This window comes from Rhineura floridana, chromosome 1, assembly GCF_030035675.1.
Source record: "Rhineura floridana isolate rRhiFlo1 chromosome 1, rRhiFlo1.hap2, whole genome shotgun sequence".
NCBI lineage: Eukaryota > Metazoa > Chordata > Lepidosauria > Squamata > Rhineuridae > Rhineura > Rhineura floridana.
The window spans coordinates 310,927,883-310,948,918 of record NC_084480.1 but is presented as its reverse complement, the minus strand read 5'-3'; the positions used below and the strand labels follow the sequence as shown (position 1 = coordinate 310,948,918).

Here is a 21,036-nt window from a genome sequence, read left to right as displayed (position 1 = left end):
TAATCCCAATACTCTGGAACAGAATTACGCATAATCAATATCTAGACAAATTACAATGAGAAAGTTCAACACTAACCCAAAATAACAAAGCTTACCTAGCCTAGGCTAGAATACTCACAAGCAGGAAAAGTACAAGAACCCTTTGGCTCCTTATAAGGCTAGAAATCACATAAGTAAGTCAAGATGGAATGGGACGATTTGGTGAAGGCTAGCCCCTCTTTTATGGGAAGTTGCTCAGCACAGCGAGAGGGCCAATTAGCCAATCATGACACCTCTGGGTGATGGAATAGACCGAAGGTTCACTGCAAGGCCAGGACTACTAATTTACAGCTGCTCAGGCCTCCTGAACTTGGTACCAGGTGCTACAGAGAAGATTCAGCATCCTCCCTTCTCAGTTAACAAGGTGCAGCTGGGCTATGTGAGATACCCTGATTTTTCCCAGCTTGGAGCATCCCCGGAACCTATGCAGGATATTCCCCACAATCCCTTTAGGCTGGCCCATTTTACTTTGGCCAACCTTGCTGTTCTTGACAAATTCTATAGCATTTATTATTATATTCACGTAGTTTAAAAACAATGTATAGTATATTCATGAATAACAGTATTGTGATATATTAAATTATTATACTGTAGCAATATAATACGGTATAATATAGTATTCTATTATATCATACATTATGACTAATAATAATTAATGTCTTGTTAATTTTATTCATGTAGTGCAATCTGCTACTTAATATGTTTTGATGCAACCCTTCAATTTATAAATATATAGGGCTGTATCCAGTCCTGCTCAGAGTAGACCCATTGACACCAATAAATGAACATGAATAAATTAGTTCCATTGATTTCTACTCTGAATGGGACTTAGTTGAACGCAACCCATTAGTTACAAAAATCTGAATTTTGAAGTCAATGATTTCATAAAAAATAATAAAACAGCAGAATAGATATACCAATAAAAATTGAGCAGGAGGAGAACAGAGAAAGTGTTTGCCCCATGCTGATTGGACATTAGAGTGGGTGCCAGGCTAGCCTCTTGGGAGAGACAATTAGATAATCAAAGTGCCAACAAGAAGTCCCTTTCCTCAGTGAACACCTGTCTCATCCCCTTTCTTCACCTGTGACTCTCCTTGGATAACGATAATGATTTGTTAGTCCCTTGTTACCCGATGGTCTCCAGTTGATTTACAATACGGAACCACCACCATAACAGTCACAGCAAACTTGGCAGCACACCAATAAGAAAACATCATCTCAGTGTATCAAATGCCTTGGTAAAATACTGTTCCCACTTTCTGTAGGTCTCATTTGCCTCCATCCCTCCCTCCTTCAAAGGAGACTCAGGTGGATCGGTTGCCAAGGGAGGTCCAATGGGGCCCAATGGCCAATTGGGAAGGGGTGGGGGAGCATGGCTTATAAACCAGTTCTGTCCCAAGCTCTCCCTGTTCTGCATTTTGCCATGCCCCATTTTGCCATGCCCATTGTCCCACCCCTTCAGACTTGTCTTATCCCTTATAATATATACCCAGTCAATCACTGTGTTCTGCAGGTGAGGGCCTCCTGCAGATACCATCTTATCAGGAGGTCCATTCTGCACAACATAGGAAATGGACCTTTAGTGTGGCGGCACCTATCCTGTGGAACTCCCTACCCTTAAATATTATACAGGCACCGTCTGTTATCTTTTCAGCTCCTATTGAAGACCTTCCTCTTTCAACAAGCCTTTTAAGTTGAGGCCTTATCCCAGTCTCCTTCTGTGCTGGAATTACTTTTTAATATGCTTTTAAACCTTTTTTAAAAAAAACAACAATGTTTTTTAAGCTTTTTTTAAAAAAATGTTTTCAAAGCTTGTTTTAAAAAAATGCTTTTAAAGTTGTTTTGTTTTAATGTATTTTAAGATCTGTTTTTATGATGTTTTAATGTGTTTTTAGTGTTTTTGTTTGCCGCCCTGGGCTTCTGTTGGGAAGAAGAGCGGGATATAAATCAAATAATAAATGAAAAAACAAACAAACAAACAAAAAATAAATCTACACAATCAGAAAACTCAATTGTTTGGAAAGTTGCACACATGGTCCTGTGGAACATCTACATATGAGTAGTTGTTCACATGTAGCCACTGCAGATAGGTCAAGAGTCTTGATCGCATAGACGCCTTTTTGCAGACATCCATTCAGAATGTCTGGAAGGAGCCACGGCCACTGAGGGGTGCATATTCAGCAGTGGAGTCACCAGTACAGTCTCACTTCCTGTTGTTTCTGTGGTTTCTCTACATGTGAGTAGTATGTGAAAAGGACTACTGTCAATATACTTAAGGGGAGTCAATACAGCATTGTAGTGGAATAAAACTAATCCATTTAAAAAAGGAAAAGAAAAGGTTTGAGATATAGGATCGACTTCACCCGTATGTAATAGTTTAATTGCTGGGAGGAAGGGCGGGATATAATAATAATAATAATAATAATAATAATAATAATAATAATAGAACTATTAAGTCTACAAAATTTGCCTTTATGCGTAATGTTAAAGTGCCCTTATTCTATCTTTCCATTTAGGATTTTTTTTAGTTGTAACTGCAGTTAATTAACTATGAATGATGTAGTTAGTTGTATTTTGCCCTGTACTCTCCCATCACAGTGTCTGCTGTTCCCTCCTGTAGGAGCTGTCAAAGAGGCTTCTTTGGGTTTCGATTGCTTCCTGCCTCCTATCACAGCAATTTGGTTATAACATGTGGATTCTCTGTTCTCCTACTGTGGTAAGATGGCCCTACTGTGCAGAAGGCTTCTTAAAGCCACAGTTATTGTAGAGAGTTAGGAACATTTTCTGTGTTGAGGGCCACATTCTCCTGGGTAATTTGATGGGGGGCACACTGTTACACCATTTCATGAGAATGAATCCCCATGTAGTGTTCATTACCACATGATCCCTAACACACATTTCCTGAGCAGTGGGATATTTTTCATAAGACAATCACATGCTGTTCCAAGCATGTCCTTAACTTATTGCATACTCCAAGGACATTCTCTCACACAGAATTATTCCAGAGAGGCTTATTTATTGCATAGAAAAATAACAAAAAGTAATTAATGTGAAGTAACTATGGTATTTCAGCAAAAACAAAAGGATCGCAGGTGCCTTTAAACTAATATCCTATCACATTCCCACTCCCAGCCTAAAAAAATAAGAGATCTGACTCCATGAGATGAAATAAACGGTAGAGCACAACAAATTTGTTGCAATGCAAAGGTTTATGTATCCTTGTTCTGGCTAGAACTTCCTGCAGCAACATAGGTACAGATGTGCAATGATATCAGGGCCCTGGAATGGGATCAGCAATTCTTTGCCTGCTGCGATTTCAGCTCTTTTTGAAAATCAGTGGTAGGCTTCTGGTCCAGTGCGCAACAATACTCTAGAGCTGTTCCCTGAGAGTGATGTGAAGATGTGTGCAGGCCGTTGAAGATAGGATGGGTGTGTCTAACCAGTGCCAAAAACTGGATTTAAATAGGCTTTTGGGTTTTTTAGGTGAGCATATGAAAAGAGGGATCTAGCGATGCAATAAGGAGGAGTTTGATGACGTACAGGTATGGGTGTGTTCAGGGAGATAAGTGTACACTCTTCTAGTACTTTAATGGTTGTCACACATAAGATGGCCAGGATTTCTTCTTGATCATCCTAGTGTGCAAGACACAGACTAATGGTTTCAAGCTCAGAAAACTAGATTTCAGCTGAACATCAGGAAAAACTTCCTAACCCTTAGAGTGGTACAGCAATGGAACCAATTGCCTGGGGAGGTGGTGGGCTCTCCAACTTTGGAGGCATTCAAGAGGCAGCTGGACAGTGTCGGGATGCAGGATTGGGACCCTGATGTTTCTGAGGACGAAGAGAGGGAGGGGGTCATTTGGCCAGGGCCGTGTGAAGAAAATGCAGAGGAGGGGGAGGGAGTCTCAGAGATAGAACTGTCTGGCAGAGAAGACCTTGAAGTTCCCACAGACACATATCCTTCCCAGGAGCTTCCCACACCCCCTCCCCCTTCGAGCTCAGAGCAGTTAGAGAAAGAGGGAGGGCAAGGGGGAATCCAGCCTCCTCCTGACTCAGGGAAAAGCAAAGAGAAATAGCCCGACGATTTAGGCCTGCCCCCCCGCTTTCCCCAATACCTGAATCAGAGCCCTCAGAAGGGGAGGGGGCACCTCCTTCACCACGTACCAGGAGACAGCAAAAGAGACAACAAAAGAAGAGGGAAAGGAGGGGAGTGGATGAGAGCACTTTGAGGCGCAGTGAGAGAATTCGTGCCCGATTGCCCCCTTCTTAAGGGACAGGGGGAATAGTGATTCCTTGTTCTGTCAACTCTCTTTAAAGTCGCAGGTTATGTTTCATAGTGAAACTTCATGAGAAGGCGTAGTCTTTGTCTGGATATTACCTTAATAAAAACTGAATTGCTTTCACCAACTGGTCTGGTTCCTGAGTCCCAACCTGGATACGACAGACAGCCACCTGTCAGGTATACTTTAGGTTGGATTCCTGCATTGAGCAGGGGGTTGGGCTTGATGGCCTTATAGGCCCTTTCCAACTCTATTATTCTATGATTCTATAAGGTGATGAAGTGTACTTAAGAAAGATGACGCCTTCAGGACAGCTCACCCAAATAGATTTCTTCTCTAGTAAGGAATATATATCTCATAGTTTCCTGGTTTGATCAAGATCCTTGAGCACACACCCATTGTTCTGCACTTGAATTTGCACTTACCCATAGCAGTACCCGTATTTGGCTAAAGAAAGGCTGTCTCCAGAGATCCAGCCCAGAGTCTCAGAATGCGAAATCGGCCTACATGCTCTAGGGTGTTTCAGGTTTCAGTGACTTTCCTCTGCTCACTAGAACACAGGTGGGAAATGTCAGGCCCTCAAGGCCTCTCTCTCTAGCCCCTGGGACTTTATTAGGCCAAACCTCTTATCAGCCATGCCCCACGTCTCCTTTTGCCTGACTGGAATGTGTTGCTTAACTGAGAATGCCCCTTGTTTGCTTAGATGGGTGGTATTTGTGTGCATAGAAACCTCTGGTTTAGGTATGACTAAAAAGTAATGTACTGCAAAAAAAGAGGTAAAAATCACATTAGTTGTTCCATCCATTTTTGCTTTTTGAGCTGACCCTGATTTTCACTTTGAGCAAGAAAACTAGATCTGTCTGTCTACCTACCTACCTACCCCAGTTCTTACTGCAATGATACAGAAGCATGCATCATACCCAGCACTCCCGCTGAGCATCCAGGATTGATTGCAGCTCCCTGCCAAGTGTTCTCTTGATCATAGGCTCTCAGGTTTTGCCGCCATGACATCTGTGGAGAGGTCCTAATGTTGACCATTATGTTCTTCTCTCCTAGCTCCTGCAAGAGTTATATAACATAACAGCATTTGAAGAGATGAAGGATTCACCTTCCCAAATGACTCTGGTCATTATCAGCATGGCTCTGTTTCCATTTGGAGCCACCTTTGGGTCCCTTCCTGTTGGCTATTTGGCGGATAGATTTGGCAGGTATAGAGATAAAGTTGTGATTGGTGAACTATGTGTCCTAGGGTGGTGGGGAGTGGGGAACACGTGGCTACAGCTAATCAACACGTCCAGTAACATTTAATAATACATGCATCATCATTTTTGCTCGTTTCAATCTACCTTCCTATGGCATTCAACCAATTGTATGGGATTTCTGAGAAAGGCAATACAGTGCTGTTACACCAATCTTATCTTTTACTAGACATTTCATGGAGTAGTTTGTGGAAGGGAGAGAGGCAGTAAGATCTAGTTGGCCCCTAGAATTGTTCCTGGTGATCTCTTGTCAGCTAATGAATCTTTGTTTGAAGGAGATGGGAAAATGCTTTTCAAATACAAGAAAACCTTACCAAGGTAGTTTCAATCTCTTCTATACCTAGCACATCATGTAACATACATCAGCAGATTTTCTAATATACTACTGGGGAAGGGCCCTAGGTCAGTGGTAGAGCACGTGTTTCCATTCAGAAGATCCCAGACTCTTTCACCAGTATTCTCCAATTAAGAGAACTTATCTAACATGGTGGCAAATAACTAGCCCTTAAGAAAAAGCATGAGCAATGCCTCCTGAAATCTGTGAAGTGAAGAAAAGAAGCTTGGACAATTTTACATTGCTTGGAGTAGGAACGTCAGTGCCTTGAGTAGTTCTTTGTCCTTTTCCATAACTAGCAAAACCAGAACAAATTATCCACAAAAAGTTGAGAACCTTATTGTGATTACATAGCTCTTCCCCCTTGTCTGCACTTTTGATATTGTATATTAATTGGCATCTCCCCATCCCCACCATCTCTTTTTACTCTCTTTTCAGGAAAGGTGCTTTGGTGATAACTAACATTTTGTCCATTATCTCTTCTGTCCTGTTGGGTTGTTCACATAAGATAAGAACCTACATATACACCCTCTTTACCCGCTTCTATGCTGGAATGTGTGCAGGTGAGTCAGGGTCCTGGAATCAGTGGCTTGTGTTTTTTAAAGTGAAAGACACTCAGTTCGAAACCAGCCTGGAATTTGTGAGATTTGTTTGAGCTGATCAGGGACACTAAAAATTGGGAACTTAAATTAAAAAAACCAATTATTTGTGCACACAGAGGACAGCCATGAACAGAACATTATTCTGGAACTTTCAGCATCTCAGATCAACTTATGAAAAACACAAACCTTTCTCTTAAACTGAGCAGTAGGTTGGTTGTTCAGCCATGGAAACCTCTGCAGCCAAAGAACCAAGCAAGACTATTTGATTTCATAGCCAGGCTCCAGGGCTGTCAGCCAGTTTAGGCCTTATAGAAAAGGAATGGGGCAATAGGTAGAGCTGAAATACTAACTCTGTAGGACTTGAGTTGGAAAATGTATTCTTATAAAATCAAGAAAGGAGAACACATGAAAGAAATATATTGAAAAGAGACTGACTGGGCTGACATTTTATTTAATACAAAATTTGTGCCACCACAAGGAGTTAGGATGGGGTAATTAGTATGATAGTTATTCTAATCTAGGTGAAGGCAGCATAGTGCCCTCCAGATGTTGTTGGATTAGTTTTCATCTGACCCATCCAGCACACCCAATAGTCAAAGATGTTGGGAGATGTAATCTAGTATCATCTGGGAGGCATCGGGGTGCTACGCCTGCTCTACCCTATCTCTGACCATCACAATTACTTTGAATGAACGTATTTAATGCCAGTTCTGGAAGGTGTACAAGCTCTGACTTAGGCAGGCAGCCAGGGGAAGAAATTTACAAAGCTGAGTGAGAACACCTCCCTGTGTGCCCTTGCGGGTTCCAATTTGGTTTGGAGCTACAACTGGGCAACATCTCCCTCTCTATGGTATCAAATGTGATCTTTCCATGTAGTTTCACCCACTTGCCTCGCATGCAGATTGTGAATAGGATTTTGCAGAATTCCACAGACAACATCTTGGGGTCCCTGAGAAATTTCCTGCATGCCCCACTGTGGCCTCCTATACCACACTGAGACTTTCATACATTTCTGCACATCATGTCACATGCCCATTGTGAATTATCCTTTATCATCTAACTAGGAATAATCTCCATTGTTGTCCCTCTATATCTTGGGGAGCTCTCTCCTAGAAGCCTGAGGGGAGGCATCACCATGATGCCCCAGCTTTTTTATGGTCTTGGCATGCTGATGGCTCAGATAGCTGCTCTTCGAGAACTCCTTGGGAACCGAAAAGGTAATTCAGATGAATTCATCCTTTGTCTTACAGCATATCAGATGGACCATCACTGTTTCATCACATTATTGTCACTCTATCTTTTTGCACAGGTTACCCAGCTCTGACGTGCCTTTCTATGATCCTGCCTTTCCTTCAGTTCTTTCTACTGCCCTTCTTTCCTGAAAGCCCTAGGTATCTATTCATTCAGAGGAAGGATGAAGAGAATGCAAGACAAGGTACTGACCTGTACTGGGATAGCTATGATAACCCACTAGGCTGAAGAGACTTCAGCCACCTTTGGCCTATCAAATAATTTGAAATATGGTGTTGGAGGAGAGCTTTGTGCATACCATGGACTGCAAAAAAGACAAATAATTGGGTGTTAGAACAAATTAAACCAGAACTATCACTAGAAGCTAAAATGATGAAACTGAGGTTATCATACTTTGGACTCATCATGAGAAGACCTGACTCACTAGAAAAGACCATAATGCTGGGAAAAACAGAAGGGAGTAGAAAAAGAGGAAGGCCAAACAAGAGATGGATTGATTCCATAAAGGAAGCCACAGCCCTGAACTTACAAGATCTGAACAGGGTGGTTCATGACAGATGCTATCGGAGGTCACTGATTCATAGCGTTGCCATAAGTCGTAATCGACTTGAAGGCACATAACAACAACAGCAGCATTACCATATCATTCTTGTTGTTATTAATCTTCTCATTAATATGTCATCAACAGCCATTTTGTAATGATGCCCATGCACATGATATATAAATGCACTTTGGTATATAAGTTTAGGATCATCATACAGAATAAAACTTCTAATGGCTACTAGTACTGATGGTGGTAGTATAAGAGGCAGTATACCTGTGAATGAATGTTGTTGAGGATCACAAGTGAGAGAGTGCTATTGTATCATCTCACATTACTAAGCTTCTATGGTCAACTGGTTGATCACTGTGAGAACTAAATTGATCTTTGAGCTGTTCTACATGGTTCTCCTTATATGTTAACATAAATGAGAAGCACTACTCATATCTGGATCTGTTTCAAATTGCAACAGCTTCAAAAGTTAGAACTACAGCTGCAAGGAACAGATCCTTCATAGGAATGGCTCCAAGCTTATTGGACTTTCTGAATGCACTTTATGCCCATATCCTCACTTTAATCACCAAATATCAATCACCACCCATATTTCAGTTCACTGACAAAAATCCTAATTCTAGCTGAAGTCCTTTATTTATGTTTCTGAAAGACTCCCAAACATTCTGGAGAGATTTGATCCTCTTAACTTTGCCTTTCCAACTCCCTTTTCATCAATCCCTTTATTTTATTTTAGAAGATGCTTCTTTTGAAGTTGAATATTTTCTGCCTTTTTTCATATGCAGCACTGAATATGCTAAGAGATAGAAATGATGTGGATGATGAGATTGAAGAGCTCCAACTGGAAGACATCACTGAGAAGGCAGAAAAGAACATGAATCCTATTAAACTGCTATCAACCTCAAGCCTACGGTGGCAAGTCATCACCGCAGTTGTCTTGTTGGTTGGAGAGGAGCTCAGTGGCATCAATGCGGTAAGGAAATTATTATCCCAAGATGTTAGGAGATTGAGCCAAGTAAAATAAGGGCTTATTTCACACAAAGTTCAGAGTGTAGGGTGGGGAAAGCTGTGGCCTGCCAGGGGTTGTTGGACTTTAACCCTCATCAACCCCAATTAGTATGGCCAAGTTTGAGGGATGATGAGAGGATTTGTCAAAAAACATCTGGAGGGCTTCATGACTTGTGAATGGTCAAGCTCTACAGGAAATATGGCCTTGCCTAGGAGTAAAGGTTTCACAGGTACAGAGCACTGAGGTCATCAGGGTAATTAGAACGAAGCACCATAGAATAGGACAGATTGATATTGTTTCTTTGGCTTTCTGAAAAATTAATGATCCAAACTCTGATTCGAAGTGTCATGATGCACACTGACCAGACTAATGTGTGGATTGGGACACAATGATCCTTCAGTTCTTGCCCTTCGGAACATTTTGCAATATGCTCCTTGTGATGCGTCCTTCCCTGGCTCTCCCTGTCAGGTTCCTACCTGCTCGTGGTTACTGCCTGTCTCTAGGCACCACCAGGGACTCCACCAGTCCGGACCGCACTCTCTTATGGTTTACCTATCTGCTCTAGCACAGATCTCAACAGATCCCCCTGCTAGGCAACCACCAGTAACGTCCCAATACTAGTATTCCCAGAGACTCTGAATACTGGTATTGTTATTCTCTTGACCGCTGCCACCATTTGTTACAGTTCCCCTTCAGCCTTGGTCATTACCTTACCCTCCCTTCTGGTCTGTGAAACCCCAGCCAAGGATCAGGCCTTTGGTAAACCAAATTAAGTATTTATTACAGATAACAAAGCTAACAAGATTAACAAGATTTCTTCTTAAGGCACATAAGCATATGGTTTTACTCAATACTAATCCGAACTCCACCTCCCTCCTGGTAAACAACTCTCTCAAACCCCACCAAGCAATCCACTCTTTCTCTTCTCCCCCCCAGATTCCACTCTCACTCTTCCTTTTATACATTCAGCCATTTTAAACACTCAGCCAATCATCTCGCATTCTACTGCCCATTCACTCCCCCTCTTTCACTCCACTTACCATGTATCTTCTAAACAACTAACACTTACCATATATACATTAATATAGGAACATCACACTCCTCACCTCAAAAAAAATTGCACCAGGTGTTGAAATGTGTATTGAAATATGAATATTTGTACAGAAATACATCTCCAGATTAATGCACAAATAGTATGGAATGAATGGACTTGTGAATGAACTCGTGAAATTAACATGGACTGGAAATAGATTGATCTGTCCATTCTTTGACGCATTTTTATGTGCTCATCATTTCAATTGTGTTGATCTGATTTCAGGCATATTATTACATGGAGAGAATCTACCTGAGTGCAAGGATAGATATAAAGAAAATCCAGTTTGTTATGGTAGGAGGAACTGCATTGTGTTGCTGTGTAGCCACGGTAGCGGTAAGCCTCCATCACCCTTTTCCTCTCTTACCTTCCAAGTCTTGATAACCATTATTCTTCAACAGACATATCTTCGCATCAACCTTTTATATCTGTGTTATGCCAGTTTTGGTGCACCAGCTGTCCCTTTTAAAAAACAAGAGTTGTATCAGTATTCTATGTAAGAGAAACCTATAGATTTAAACACACTAGCTGGCTCCAGGTTTGACTGGAAACTGTCTGAAAGGAATTTAAAAAATCAGTTTGCAAATTTGTTTGATTATTAGTATTAATATTTTTCTCTACTTGAAATAAGATTTGAGTTAGAAAGAACAAGCACTCCTGTCTTTGTTTCTTTTATTCTGCTATAAATAATAGGGGGGGTGTCCATTTGTGTGTGTAACATGTGAAAGCATAAATAGATCCTATCTCCAGTCAATCAGATCTCAAATCTTGGCCTACTGTATGGAGAAGATCGCCTTATAATGATGAAAGTGGCACGTAGCTGGCTTGAACAAATGTATAATAATACTTATATTGGTGAGGCAATTTCTACATTTATACAGTGCTTTATTGTAGCTGGCAATTAATATTTATCCAGAATCATAGACCATAGAATAGCAGAGTTGGAAGGGGTCTATAAGGCCATCAAGTCCAAACCCCTGCTCAAGGCAGGAATCCAAATCAAAGCATTCCCGATAGATGGCTGTCCAGCTGCCTCTTGAAGGCCTCCAGTGTCGGAGAGCCCACTACCTCTCTAGGTAATTGGTTCCATTGTCCTATGGCTCTAACAGTTAGGAAGTTTTTCCTGATGTTCAGTTGAAATCTGGCTTCCTGGAACTTGAGCCCATTATTCTGTGTCCTGCACTCTGGGACGATCGAGAAGAGATCCCAGCCCTCCTCCATGTGTCAACCTTTCATGTACTTGAAGAGTGCTATCATGTCTCCCCTCAGTCTTCTCTGCTCCAGGCTAAACATGCCCAGTTCTTTCAGTCTCTCTTCATAGGACTTTGTTTTCAGTCCCCTGATCATTCTTGTTGCCCTCCTCTGAACCTGTTCCAGTTTGTCTACATCCTTCTTGAAGTGCAGAGACCAGAACTGGACGCAGTACTCAAGATGAGGCCTAACCAGTGCTGAATAGAGGGGAACTAATACTCCATGTGATTTGGAAACTATACTTCTGTTAATGCAGCCTAATATAGCATCTGCCTTTTTTGCAGCCACATTGCACTGTTGACTCATATTCAGCTTATGATCAACAACAATTCCAAGATTCTTCTCACATGTCATATTGCTGAGCCAAGTATCTCCCATCTTATAACCGTGCATTTGGTTTCTTTTTCCTAAGTGTAGAACTTTGCATTTATCCCTGTTGAATTTCATTCTGTTGTTTTCAGCCTAATGCTCCAGCCTTTCCAGGTCCCTTTGAATTTTATTTCTGTCTTCCACGGTATTAGCTATGCCCCCCAATTTTGGATTATCTGCAAATTTGATAAGCATGCTCTGTACCTCCTCATCCAAGTCGTTAATAAAAATGTTGAAGAGCACTGGGCCCAGGATATATATTTAATTGTACAAACAGGCCCTTCTTAGTTGTACAAACAATTTTTGGCCTTAGCCAGAGGGTCTTTAGCATTAGCTAAAGGGTCTAAAAGCTTGATTTAATATTTCTCTTTTTGGCTTCAGAAAAAGAGTTTAACAACTTAATGTTCCTTTGAATTGGCGCGGGTTGCTTAGCTTCAGTGTAAGGCAGCATCTTTGCTTTAATCTCAAGGGCAAGCTTCATAATCATATCTTTAGCCATCATTAGCAGACTTGCTTCTGTAGCCTTCGCTTCGTTAATTTTCTTCAGCAGCTCCTGTGGCTTTGTAATCATATGTCTTTGCTTTTAACCGTTGCTGTTTTTTTATATATAGCATCTGCTCTTTTTATGCACAGATTCGAACTCTTTGGGCTTATCCACATGGGAGCAAAACATTGTATTAAAAATGCTGCTTTTACCTCCATTTTCTGTTTACACAGTCCACACAAGGGGTTCAAAGCCAGCTGCAAATCCCGTGCTTTTCATTCACACTGAAGGTAAAGAATTAATCACGCAGCTTCCTAATGACCACACCCTCTTAAGGTAAAGATTTCACTTCCTCTGGTTACCTTGGCAACCGAGCATGCTCAGTTTGTTCCGGAGTTTCATACCCCCCCCGAAGTGTGATTATTTGTGTTTTCACTGCTACAGTCCAGCTGGAATGCAAATATTCGCTTGAACAGTGTTATGCACAGATGGGGGGGGAATAAAGCACCATTTGCAGCAGGCTTGCAGAACTGGAGCCAGCAGCCAAACAGGAAATGACATGAACAAAGGGAAAAGGAGAGAGTGGGCATGGAGAGGGGAAGCATTGGAGTAAAGCATCTACAACTCCCTAGAGATATGAACTGGAGACGTATTTACTTTCCCTTTTTGGATTAAAACAGCATGTTTTTACTATGGATTTAAAGGGGAAAACTGTGTTTTAGCTGCTGATTGCCAGTCACATCATGTGAACCATGCAAATTAAAAGGGGCTGTGAGTAGCAGCAGACCCGCCCTAAAACTCTGTGTGAACCAGCCCATAGAATTTATGTGGCTTTGGCCAGTGCATAATGCTTAGACAGATATAAAGCTAGCCGCATCCAGGGCATAATATTTAAACAGGCTTCTGGGTATAAAGTCACCAAACAGTGTCATGACTTAAGGCAAATAACATTGCATACAGAAACCTCTTACTTCAAATAGTCAAACACTATACAGCTTTCCGTTTAATTTATCTGTTGTTGTTATGTGCCTTCAAGTCGATTACGACTTATGGCGACCCTATGAATCAGTGACCGCCAAGAGCATCTATCATGAGCCACCCTGTTCAGATCTTGTACGTTCAGGTCTGTGGCTTCCTTTATGGAATCAATCCATCTCTTGTTTGGCCTTCCTCTTTTTCTACTCCCTGCTGTTTTTCCCAGCATTATTGATTTTTCTAGTGAATCAGGTCTTCTCATCATGTGTCCAAAGTATAATAACCTCAGTTTCATCATTTTAGCTTCTAGTGACAGTTCTGCTTTAATTTGTTCTAACACCCAATTATTTGTCTTTTTCACAGTCCATGGTATGCACAAAGCTCTCCTCCAACACCACATTTCAAACAAGTTGATTTTTCTCTTATCCGCTTTTTCCTCTGTCCAACTTTCACATCCACCATACATAGAAATTGGGAATACCATGGTCTGAATGATCCTGACTTTAGTGTTCAGTGATACATCTTTGCATTTGAGCACCTTTTCTAGTTCTCTCATAGCTGCCCTCCCCAGTCTTGGCCTTCTTCTGATTTCTTGACTATTGTCTCCATTTTGGTTAATGACTATGCCGAGGTATTGATAATCCTTGACAAGTTCAATGTCTTCATTGTCAACTTTAAAGTTACATAAATCTTCTATTGTCATAGTCTTCATGACGTTCAGCTGTAGTCTTGCTTCTGTGCTTTCCTCTTTAACTTTCATCAGCATTCTTTTCAAATCATTACTAGTTTCTGCTAGTACTATGGTATTGCCTGCATATCTTAAATTATTGATATTTCTCCTTCCAGTTTTCACACCTAATTCATCTTCATCCAATCCCGCTTTCCGTATGATATGTTCTGCATACAAATTAAACAAATAGGGTGATAAAATACAACCCTGTCTCACACCCTTTCCGATGGGGAACCAATTTGTTTCTCCATATTCTGTCCTTACAGTAGCCTCTTGTCCAGAGTATAGGTTGTGCATCAGGACAATCAGATGCTGTGGCACCCCCATTTCTTTTAAAGCATTCCATAGTTTTTCAGGATCTACACAGTCAAAGGCTTTGCTGTAATCTATAAAGCACAATGTGATTTTCTTCTGAAATTCCTTGCTCCGTTCCATTATCCAACGTATGTTTGCGATATGATCTCTGGTGCCTCTTCCCTGTCTAAATCCAGCTTGGACATCTGGCATTTCTCGCTCCATATATGGTAAGAGCCTTTGTTGTAGAATCTTGAGCATTACTTTACTTGCATGGGATATTAAGGCAATAGTTTGATAATTACTGCATTCCCTGGGATCCCCTTTCTTTGGAATTGGGATATATATTGAACGCTTCCAGTCTGCTGGGTCATTGTTTAGTTTTCCATATTTCTTGACAATTTTTTGTCAAAATTTGGACAGATTCAGTCTCGGTAGATTGTAGCAACTCTATTGGTAGTCGTAGTAATTTATTATTGCTTTTAGCCATAGGCCATCGCAAAATACAGCAATTATAAAACATCAACAGATAAACTCAGCTAAAACCATTTACAAAACATTAAAAGCTTTAAAATCTTGGATATAAATCATACGCAGCTTCCTAGCAGCCAACGCAAAGTTGGCCACGGAGACCGTCACCTGTTTAACATTATCGCTCAATAACTCCACTGCCAGCTCCTGGGGGCATTTGCCTGGCGAAAGATGGAAGAGAGGGGCCAGGACTTTCTGTCTGGGGTTGTCATACAGTGGACAGTGCAACAAATAATGGGCGATGCATTCTACAGAGTTACATCCAAAAATACAACTCCGTTTCTCTAGTGGGATTCCTAGATATCTCCCATCTAAATAGGCGGAAGGCATCTGTTGGAATCGAAGTTCCGAGAAGGCTCTACGTAATGGAGCGTGTGTTAAGACCTCTAGGTACTGTGACTTAACATGATTAAGTTTGAGTTGGGGGTACCATGGGGAAAAGGAAGGTATTAAGATAGACACCCGGTCTCGGGCTGCATCCTGGTTGAAAATCCAACCCCTAAGGGCACGCGGACTAAGAGTCAAAAACTCCCCCAAGGCGAGATTGTACCACTCTACCATTTTTTGGTAGTGAGAGGCCCATCCCCTATCTTTCAATTGCTCCTCCCAGCACTGTTTGGTAAGGGAAGAGTCGGGAGTCCCATGTAATCTGCGCCAGTATCTGAAGAAAGCCAAATCTATTCTGGCTGCCAGTGAGTGTAGGCCGAGCTCCGCTCTGAGATGCGCAGCAGGGGTTCCCGCGGGGAGCCCTAAGGTCTGTCTCAGGAACTTGTTTTGCAGGATTTCTATCTCCCTCTTTACAAGTTCCCCCCAGAGTTCCGCTCCATATAATATGGAGGCTAAAATTTTTGAAACGAAGACCTTGATCACTGGGCTGACCAGCTGGCCTTCTCTGACGTAAAAAAATCTCCTGAGTTGTGCTGAGGATCTGGCACCAACAAATTTAATTGACCTTAGATGGGACTTCCAGGAAAGGTTCTCGGTGAAACAAATGCCCAGATATTTAAATAGGTGAACCTGTTCGAGGGGGTGTCCATTAAGGACCCAGTTTGCAATTGTCCTCTTCTTACCAAAGGTCATAATCTTAGTTTTGGTGTAATTAATTGTCAGGCGGTGCTCTGAACAATAGGTGCCAAGCCGGGTTAACATTCTTTTAAGGCCGATTTTATTTAGAGATAACAAAGCCAGATCATCAGCGTAGAGCAGGAGGGAGATCTTGAGGTTGCCGATGGAAGGGGGGGGAAAAGAGGGAGAGGTCATTGCAGGAACAATGTCATTTATGAAAAAATTAAATAAAAAAGGGGCCAAAATGCAACCCTGCTTCACTCCTCTTTTGATCTGAATCGCTTGAGAGAGAGTACCCTGCAGGCCCAAGCGCACCTGCAAGGAATTGGCTTGGTGGAAAGACCGAATAAGATGAAGCAGTCTCTTATCAATATTGGTCTGGGCCATTTTTTGCCATAATAGCTCCCTATCTATAAGATCGAACGCGGAAGTGAGGTCTACGAAAGCTGCATACAGGGATTTGTTTGGGCCCCTGATGGATTTGCAAATTACGTGCTACAAAACAAATGACTGATCGATGGTGCTCCTGCCTTTCCTGAATCCCGCTTGCTCCTCGTAAAAGATGGAATTATTAGCTTCCCAGGCAAGGAACTTATTTAATAAATATCGTCCGTATAATTTGGAGGTGACATCTAGAAGGCTGATAGGTCTGTAATTCCTCGGGTCTGAGGCCTCTCCCTTCTTGAATATAGGGACAACTATGCTGGAGCACCAACCTGAAGGGAAAACACCAGTCGCATTAATATAGGTAAATAGAGACGCCAATACTGGTGCCCACCAGTTGGCGTCTGATAAAAATGCCTCAGGGGGAATCATATCCTCGCCTGGGGCCTTGCCAGGGCGGAGCTGGGAAATTAAATCCAAAATTTTGGAGTTGGTGACAGGTGGCCAAGATGGCAGGGTGGAAATATTCCCTGGAGCTACAGAGGGTGAACTTATGTTGCCTCCAAAGATGCTGGAAAAGTGGGAAACCCATGTTTCCGACGGAATCGGTGGGGCTACCCGGTAATTGGAACATGTAGGTCCAGCTTGTATCAATTCCCAAAATTTAGGCTCATTCCTTTCACTCAGTGCAAGGGCCAGGGCTTTCCAGTTGTCGGCATGAAAGGCCCTTTCCTCCCCCCCAATTAGAGATTTATATTCTCTCCGACAACTTTGGAAAAGAGATATGGAGCCAGTACAGGCTGGCACTCTAGATAGATGGCGAAGTTTCTTGGCTCTGCATTCACTATCATACCAGGATCACGGCGTTTTACTAACTAAATTTGAGGTGACAAGAGGTCTGATTTCACTGATTATGTCCTGGTAGATCTGGAAAATGTGCCCTGGGGATTCGGCTGCCATAGAACAGAGATGGAGAAATTTCTCCGACTGCAGCATCCGGTCCAAATTAGTACCTGTTTCCTGGGACCATTTAAGACGTCTAACCCCTTGTAGATGTCCGGGCATATGGAGGCCTGATTTTACGGTGGAGCGGAAGTTTTGAGTATGAAGTTTAAGTTTTAACGGGAAGTGATCACTTTCTATCCTGTTCTCTAAGGTCATGCTTTGGATGAGGGGGATGATGGTAGGTGTTCCAATGATATATCGATGACACTAGCTCCCTTCCCAGAGACGTACGTGAAGGAGCCCTTAGACTGGTCGAGATAAGACCCGTTAAGACAGACTAGATGGAATTTGAAAATCAATGAAAAAAGGGCATGTCCGTATTTGTTAATTACTTGGTCATGGGAAAGTCGGGGGAGGCTAATAAATTCACCATGATCGAACCAGAGATCTTTTTCCAGGGGAAAACTAGATCCCATTCTGGCACTGAAATCGCCACAAAAGAAGAGCAAGTGGGAACTGTACTTAACTAGAAGATTTTCCACGAAGGCCTCTATCTCAGACCAATATTCTAAATCCACTTTGGGAGAATAGGGCGGTATATAAATATTGACGCAGATCAGAGGGGGCACCATAGGATCCTGTACTATCAGTGCCTGACAAGTGCTTGGCATGGGACCACAAACCTTGGAGACCTGCACTTCCAATGTCGTGGAAATCAGGGTGGCAAGACCACCACTGCCATAGCCACGACTGGTAGTTTTCACGGCTGGCTGCTCCCAGGCCCTGAAGCCCTCCAGCAAGATGGAATTAGATTCCGGGAGCCAGGTCTCCTGGAGACATACAATGTCAAAGGACTGGAGATAAGATATATATTCTTGGTCCCCCAGCTTGTTGTACCATCCTGCGATATTCCACAATAATAGATTTAAAAAATTTGACTGACAGGGATGATCATCCGAGGGATCCTCCCTTGGGGGGGGCGAGGACACTGCTGTGGGCATATTGCAGGGTGTCTTGATGGACAGCAAACCCGAAGAGGCGGGAGGTTTGAAGTTAGTCAGCTGTCGCTTCTGCCCTGTAAAAGTAATCATTGGGTTGGCCAAGCAGGGGTGAGTATCATCAGGGGGAGAAAGGACAATCTCCGGGCTATGTCTTGGGTCGGCCCTGGGAAAAGTATAAATGCTCGATTTCCGTCGGTGGGGCTTGGTGGAGTTCTTGGGTGGAGGGTTTTTCCCTGGTCATTTTGAAAAGCCCTCCATGGGGGTAATGATCTCCAATGATGGGCTAAGCCTGCTCACATTGGAGATGATAATCCCTGGATGGATGTGGGATATACCCAGGGGGGCCTGTCCCTTCCCCGGGGAGCCCAATTCCCAACTCTCTCAAAAGCGCATGCCAGTCCACGAGGGACAGGCAGATGGTTTAACATTCTCAATATTTAGGTTAGTTTCCTCTTTAGATAATTGGACAGATGGAGGCAGTCCCTGGCCCTGCGGACTCCTCTCGTTTTCTCGGTGGACGGCTGCCGCTGCTAGCTGCCCCTCTTGCGATTGTCTTGGCATCGTATGGCTAAGTTGCTCAAGCTGTAGCTTTTCCAGATGCCTTTTTAAGAGGTCCAGTTTCCTAACAATTTCAGATTGTTCTTTAGCAGGTAAAGCTAGAAAGGATTCCACCAACTGCTTTTCTTCATTGTCAAAGGGTGGTGTCATCCCGGGCATTGGGCACCTTGCCTTTGAAGGTGTTAGCTCCTTGAGGAGGGGACCCTAGCCCAGGGGCAGTGGCCCCGTCTGCCTGGACAGGCAATACAAAGGGCACAAAGCCCTGCTCACATTCCTGGGGGTATGGAAACCTTAAAGGCCAAGGAGGCATCATGTTCTCAAATAGTCTATGAACCATAATCCCGCTTGATACAAGATGGTCTCTGCAAGAACAGATCATGTTAAAAAACTCGGGTCCCCAAAGGTGACCACTGACCGCGCATTTCTGTCATTGTAATACAGATCTTTGACAGAGACAATGTCCGACGAATGAAGCTGACTCAGGAGGACTGGATTCACAATGTCTAGGAGATGGAGTTTGCGCTTAAATTGTGATGCAAACCCTGCAGGTTTAGGATAGTTTGTCAATACCAGCTTGCACCGATTCAGGACTAAGTTCCAGTGGGCAGAAGTATTGTCTTTCCACCCCCTGGCAGCTGTGCTATGGCCCTACGAGGGAGGCTTCTTACCAGGGGGTGGAGCTCCTGAGGCTTGCGCTGTCATGACTCGAAACGGCTCTTGGGCTGGTTGCGGTGAAGAAAAGGGTGTAGGGGAAGTACTTGTATCCTGAAGAAATGGCGAAGGGGTGCTGGCGATTTCCCTCTGCCTGGTTCTCTTGGTGGGATTTAGGATAGGACTCCGCGCCTGTGGCCCATCCAATAGCCGAAACAACTGGTTGAACCTCATCTTGTAGCGAGGAGGTTTAGAGTTTTTAACGTTTTTACTTTTCTTAGCAATATTTCCACATCGGCTACTCGCTCTCTTGCTAGTTGTTAGATGACTGGATTGAGTTTTGGTGGGCATCATTTTGGGGAGTGGATTAGGCATGGTTTGAGAGCCTGCATTACGCTGTCTATAGCTGGCAGCCACATCCCCAGTGGGCTTTTGGAAAAATCCCACCAGGGTAGTCAGGAGACTGTTGCACTCCATAAGAAAAGATTTTACACAGACAAGGTCTTCCGATAGTGAGAGAAGCCATCCCTCGAGAGGTATTTTGGTGCTTGGGGGGTTAGGTGGGAGGTCAGAAGGGTCTGTAAGTGGCTGCTGGAGTCCACTGCAAGTTGGCAGTTCATTAGGTCGGCTGCCCAAGTGATCCTTCAAATTGAGCTCATTTCCGAGTTGCCGGGGAGTAGAAAAACCAGCCGCTGCCAATTCCATGGCTAAATCCGTCAAAGCAGGGTCCTCCTTTAGGTCAACAGGATTGTAATCAGAGCTTGGAAAAGTTACTTTTTTGAACTACAACTCCCATCAGCCCAATCCAGTGGCCATGCTGGCTGGGGCTGATGGGAGTTGTAGTTTAAAAAAGTAACTTTTCCAAGCTCTGATTGTAATTTAGGTCCAAGGACCAGTCTAAGTTGACATTTGGGGGAGATAGTATAGTTGTCGGCACCTCTTTTGTCTCTGTATCAAGGTCTCCCTCGGGGAGCGAAAAGAACTGGGTAATTTTAGTCTGATAATCCCCCGCATTTAAAGGAGCCTCAGCAGTACAGGGCGTAATTCCCAACTCCCTATATCTTTTCCTGGTAAACACCATGAGTTCAGCGGGTCAGTCAGGTAGTGAAAGAATAAGAACTCGGTGGCAATAGAATAGAGGGCAAACAAGAGAGTTATAAATCTTGAAATGTACAAGAATGGAGACAGTCAAACTGCTAGACGTTAGGAGCTCAGTGTTATATTTAGAGTTAAAGTTCTCTACATTCCTGCCTTGGTGCTTCGTCCAGGATAGGATTGTCTCCGCTCGTAAATCTTCCAAGCTTACAGCACCAGCCGGTTTACTATTTAGTTAGCAAAAACCCATTTGTTCAAGTGGGGGAGGTATATCAGCTCTTCT

General features: G+C 43.0%; 1 protein-coding gene across 1 annotated transcript in view; it reads left to right on the top strand.

The window, feature by feature from the left end:
* The first annotated feature begins 265 nt into the window (after positions 1 to 265).
* LOC133377583 (solute carrier family 2, facilitated glucose transporter member 5-like) overlaps positions 266 to 21,036 on the top strand; it is a 39,255-nt gene continuing 18,484 nt past the window's right edge. Inside the window, exons 1-8 of the mRNA XM_061611909.1 lie at positions 266 to 418; positions 2,660 to 2,755; positions 5,376 to 5,527; positions 6,351 to 6,475; positions 7,579 to 7,731; positions 7,824 to 7,949; positions 9,104 to 9,291; positions 10,646 to 10,756. Of these exons, the coding sequence (XP_061467893.1) occupies positions 266 to 418; positions 2,660 to 2,755; positions 5,376 to 5,527; positions 6,351 to 6,475; positions 7,579 to 7,731; positions 7,824 to 7,949; positions 9,104 to 9,291; positions 10,646 to 10,756 (1,104 nt within the window). The remainder of the gene's footprint in view (positions 419 to 2,659; positions 2,756 to 5,375; positions 5,528 to 6,350; positions 6,476 to 7,578; positions 7,732 to 7,823; positions 7,950 to 9,103; positions 9,292 to 10,645; positions 10,757 to 21,036) is intronic.